The sequence below is a fragment of the Lycorma delicatula genome, chromosome 11 (genome assembly GCF_047948215.1).
Source record: "Lycorma delicatula isolate Av1 chromosome 11, ASM4794821v1, whole genome shotgun sequence".
Lineage (NCBI taxonomy): Eukaryota > Metazoa > Arthropoda > Insecta > Hemiptera > Fulgoridae > Lycorma > Lycorma delicatula.
Window position 1 is genome coordinate 51557706 of NC_134465.1, and position 6000 is coordinate 51563705.

The 6000-nt window shown below is 29.2% G+C and overlaps 1 protein-coding gene across 1 annotated transcript in view; it reads left to right on the top strand.

Annotated features, from left to right (window-relative positions):
- The window catches only part of AstA (allatostatin A), a 581607-nt gene extending 577006 nt beyond the window's left edge, over positions 1 to 4601 (top strand). The window contains exon 4 of the mRNA XM_075378753.1: positions 4181 to 4601. Within this exon, the coding sequence (XP_075234868.1) occupies positions 4181 to 4381 (201 nt within the window). The 3' untranslated portion in view covers positions 4382 to 4601. The remainder of the gene's footprint in view (positions 1 to 4180) is intronic.
- Positions 4602 to 6000: the final 1399 nt, after the last annotated feature.

A 6000-nucleotide genomic window follows, 5' to 3' on the forward strand; every position in this document is an offset into this window, starting at 1 on the left:
TCTGTTATACATAATATACTAGGAAAATAGAATAGTTAACTGAATAAACCAGTAATTTGTATTTTGCAGTTTATTATAAGCCTATTTCAATTAAAGTGTAAAATAACTTGGGGTGAAGACGTTGAACTATAAAAATAAAAAAGCACTGAAAATATTAATAAAAAGTATGTTTAATAGAAACTGATTTAAAAGCACATCATTTATCGTCATAAATATTTGTTGAATGTTATTGAAAATTAATCCAAGTCACTAACAGAAGTTTTATAAGGACAAATGGAAGTTACCTTTCCTTTAAATTAAACTGGGATATTTTTTTTACAGGTAAAGAAACACATTACTATTTGACTGCACCAAAATAAACAGATGGATGTTTATTTTGCGATATATTTCAATTTTTGCAATCATTTGATTGGTTAGAATAGTCCTCCCATCCCCATTTCTTTCTATTCCATTCTAATCTCTTTGGTTCAACATGTTTAATCTTAGATTTTCAATTATCTTTGATACATATATATTTATTTAAATCTTTGTCTACTTGTTTTTATTATCTACGTTTTTTCACAAAACAAAATTCATCACCATGTGATACGTCTCACCAACTTTATCTTCTTTTTAAAAGATTCAACTGCATATTTTTCTATTCTTTAATTTTATTATTAATCAAAAAATGATTTTAAAAATCTGTTTTAAAAATGAAAATTTTTTCTCAGTGCTTGAAAAACTTGTTAAATCTATATTAAATCATGTAACAAAACTTTATGCCAAAAACGGACATATATTTTGTTAGAATTAACTTTTTGTAGTTTTAATAAATATATTTTTTTAAATTTATTACCAACATGTTCACATTAATTTACACACTACAGTACGCACAGCGAGTTAAATATATGTGAAGGAAAATCTCTCAACAACTTTAAAACCATTCCAGATAGAATTCTGTAGTAACTTTCAGGATAAGATATTGATCAATTACTTTACCTTTTAATTAGAAATAAATTTTCAACCCCTTCTTACAAAATAACCAAGGGGTTGTAGTAACTCAAATATTTTAAATGGTAACTCTCTTTATGTGTTACATTATTTTAAAGGTCTTTTAATACAAGAAAAAGGTATAAATAAAATGTTGGTACAATTTAAAAATAAATAAAAAAATGTTAAACATAAAAATTGTTTTTGTTTTGAGTATACAAGTAAAACACATTGTCACCTAACTATACGGATTAGGTGATCATTGATGGTCTCTTACCATTGTTCCAAAAATGCAGCTTACTTCATTGTTATGTAATATTCCATTTACAGCATTTCATTACGACACTATTAGTTTCTTATGAGAATTTGTTGTGATTAATTGATTTTGTCTACTTTTACTGAATTTATTAACCACTTTTGTTATTAATTCATTTGTAATTTACTTAATGATCAGGAGAGGGTCACACTTTTAATGATGAGGAGCTTTGGGAATAAAGTTTGGGATAGAGCTTTCAATTGCTTGATGCAATGTTTAATAAGTATAACCCTATTTCAAAAGGTAAAATATCAAAGACCATCAAATGATTTAAAGAAACAGGGATCATTAATAATAGGGGAAAACCAGGGAGGTCTAAATCTTCAAAAATAATAACAAATTTTTAGAGATTATGCAAAAATTTATTGAAAATCCTCATTTCTCAACTCAAATAGAAGCACAAGAATATAACAGCCAAAGTTCACCAATTCAAATACTAAAAAGTGAAAATTTCAGTCAAATGTTCAAAATTTTTTGGGTTCAAGAACTTAATGAAGATGACTACGATCGAAGACTTGAGTTCTGTGAAATTATGATGAGCAATACTTTTGTAGATCCTAATTTATTAAACAATATAGATTTTAGTGATGAGGCCACATTTGTTTTAAATGACAATGTAAATTACCATAATTGTTCATACTGAACTGACATTAATCCACGCTGGTATCGTGAGGCACATACACAATATCTAGTCAATGTAAATGTACAGGCAGGTATTGTATTTTTGGTGGACGATTGATAGGATTTATATTTGTGATGGAAATTTAAACGTAGTGAAATATGAAGCTTTGCTTCTTGACCGTATTGTTTCAAACAGTCAAAATGTTGCTGGCTCCAACTTCTTTTGGGCTTGGGCCCAGATTGTAGAGTCGATGACACCGTGGACCATGCCCTTTATGTTTCTCCTGGTACAAGGCTGAATGTACCAGAGTTGTTAGAGAACTCGAGAGAGTGGATTCCTTCTTTGATCTGCGAGTCAACTGGAAGACTCGCAGAGAATGGACTATTGTGGCTGGCTTCCTCTGTTTCCTCGCTCGGAGCAGGGCAGCTGAAGGCATATAGTAGTGTAACAACCCAGGAGGCTACGGACCATCTGGGCAGTTGATTGGTCGGAGGTAGGCATGTTGGCATCGACCCATGGTTAAATTGAATTTGTGGTGATTAGTTGTTGAATGTTCACTGTCGGCAGAACAGCGACTGCACTGCGGAGGGTATGGATTACCATGCAGCCATGAGGTGTAGTACCATTTTGACGAGGGCCGTTTGGGATGTGCAAACATCACCATTGGCAGGATGGCAACTACACTGCTGAGGGTGTGGATCCCTTGCAGCCGTGAGGTGTAGTGGCATCTCGACGATGGTAAAAAGCAAATAAATATCAAGCAGGACTCTGCAATGGAGCTGAGTGGGAGTAGGTCTGTCTGCCTCTCCCTTGTAGACAACACCAGAATTCGTAAATTAACCTAAATCTGGGGTATGAACTAAATTTATAGTTCACTAAGAGAACTAGGACTAAATTTTTTATTGCGAACAACATTTTTTGGTGGTATGTTATTTTTAAATTTGCCTTGAATCTATTAGACATTTACAATAAAGTGGCTCACTAAAAGTATTATTAAGTGTGCGGTTCGTGCTTCTGCAAACTCGGTTAGCTAATTCAAAGGGCAACAATGTAGGAGATTCAAGATGTCTGGACGAGGCCTACAGCGAAGACAAAAGCTAAGCTTAAGAATCACCAATGTAAATGTCTACCAAGGCATTTACATCGATGACATCCCAGTGAGGCCTGGCTTATTACTGTGAGATGTAAAAAGTTAGAGGGTGAAAGATGACTCCCATTAAAGCCCATCAGGGCTAGGAACAAGTGGCGACCGGAAGCGTCACAAGGAGAGTGTCTTCCCCTACAGGTTTGGGATGGCCCCTACTTCAAAAACGTTTACCCCATTTTGCTTCTCAGGTATGTGAAATTTTAAATGCACTTTTTCCTAGAAGATGGATTGGCTTAAGGGGTCAAATAGAATGGCCAGCAAGATCACCCAACTAGTGACTTTTGGATCACTTTCTATGGAGCGACTTAAAAAGTATTGTTTATTATAATAAGCAATACTTTACATTTAAAAAAAAATAGATTTATTTGATAATATCCATTTAATAAAATTTTTATAAATTTATTTATTTGCAATAATATTTTCTTAAATTATCAATGTAATTTTTTCAAAATCCAAATTTCATCCCACTACCATTTTTGGTACAGACATCTTACCATCTTTTTATTTACACCATTTTTTTTGTTTTAAAGAGACCTTTAAAATCACACAAAGAGTGTTATTTAAAATATTGAAGCTACAAACACTGGGCTACCCCCCCCCACTCCAAGAAGGGGGTTAAAATTCTGTTTCTTATCAAAAGTTAAGTAGTTGACTAACATATATTATCCTAAAAGATCCAATATTCTATCTGGAATGGTTTTAAAATTGTTGAGGGGATAGAAACCCCTCACTCTTTTCACTCTCACTCTATGTAATCTCCAATCTCTAAAACTTGAAGAGAAAATTTGTGTAAAGTAAATAATTAAACATCTGTTAAAAATAGTTTTTATTTTTATTTTTGTCTACTGATCATTTTGATGATAATGGGCAATTGCTGTGTCTCTGTGTCTTATGTACCCATTAAAAAAATGTAAAAAATATATCAGTTTTTCAGAAATAAAACATTAAAGGAAACAAAAATTATTGAACTATAATTCTGTAAAATTTTTATCTAAATACAGTAAAATTATCTTAGGTTCCATTTCTATACAATCAGTTTATATTTGTTCTAATTATGTAACCTGTTTACTAACTAAAATGTTTCTTTATAGTATTGTTTTTGTTTATTTATTAATTTATATTTCAGGTGTCTAAAGAAGATTTACAACAACTGGAAGAAGATATTTTACCAACATTAACATCATTATCGTCATCAGAATTGACTAATACTATAGAAGAAAATAATTCCAATAGTGTTAGCGAGCAACATACCAGCAATACAAGAAAAAGAGAAATAACTACCAAAGACATCACTAAACAACACCAAATGTCTTTAAACCAACATTAAATAAGTAATTAAAAAAAAAAAAATATGAATTATATATTTTTTAAAATAATAAAATTGAAATAATAGCAATGTATCATTATAATAAAACTAAGTTAAAAAAAATTATTTTTTTTTTTCACTGAGTATAAATAAATGAATTTATTTATTATTACAGTAACAATTATTTTAATTACACATTATTAAAGATCTATATATATTATTCATTTGTATATTTTTTGTTATGAAATAAATATATATATATATATTAATATGTAAAATTATATGAGCATTATAAAAATTTAAAAAAGAGAATTTATTTTTTTTTAATTTTCATTATTGCAATAATATTTAAAATAATAAATATTATTATGTAAAATATATAATAAATAAAATTTTTTTAATTAAAGAGTTTGTAATTGTCAACAGGTTATTATTATTAATAACATTATTTATGAAAAATATATATTATTAGCAAATTACATCATAAATATTTGATGTTATTTAAAACAATTTTTATTTACATGATTTTGTTATATCCTCTTTATTTTATTAAGATTTTTTTAATTTTTCAAACCACTCGTGTGGTTCAATGCAATAAGAATATAAAGGATTGATCCTTATGTATTACAGTACTGTACTTGGATATCAGCTTTCAAAATTCACTCATAGATGGAGTGGCTAGCAGTCGTAAAGAATGTATTTAATAATCGTGCCAAAGTCCTTGGTGTGTGGAAAACGTTATTAAACTTGTAATTAAATGGGAAATTCAAAATTTATTATTTTTTTTTTTATATATCCATTTACACTTTGACTCCTAACTCACCGTATTGAGTGTGCAAACATATTTCCCACTCTGGTTAAATATTGTACTGTATTTAGTGTTGTACAAAGTACAGTATAAAATTTACTCGATTTATATGTACCGGATTTAGAAGATTATTTATTAATTTAAAAAACCCTCTAAAACCTGTACCATGCCATTGTACAAAATACAGTATTTAAATATGGAAAATATACCTGATATGGAACAATTATTATATATTTATTTTTAATAAGCACTCTACATCGTTCAATTTGGATATATATCCTTATACATATATCCTTTATACAATTTTTTTCTCTTTTTTTTTTTTTTAATTTAAATTCTGAACAGTTTAAATAACTTTGAGATGAAATAATACCACCTGCTTTCAGGAAATATAGATTTTACTATATAGTCAGCTGATGGAAGAAGATAAAAGGTTGGTTGCATAATTTTTAAATATTTTATTTTTATTTACAATGGACCTCATGATGGAGTGGTAATGTCTCTTTCATATGGAGGTTCAGGATTCGAATCCCAGTCTGGTAAGGCATTTTTTCACATTACAAAAAAAATTTATTTCATTTCTTCCATCAGCAACTATTGCAGGGTGCCAACCAAAATAAAACAGAATATAGAAGAGTTAATTGTTGGACTATCTCTCCTTAAAGCCAGTTATAAACTTTCAACATATCTATTCATTATTCTGAGGGTACAGATTATAGAAATTTAAATTTATTAAAAATAATTGAGTAAAGGGTAAAATGCATTTGTGAGAGTGAAAAGCCGAGCATAGCTTTAATTTTATTATAATTATTTGAAGTAGAATTTTTCTTTA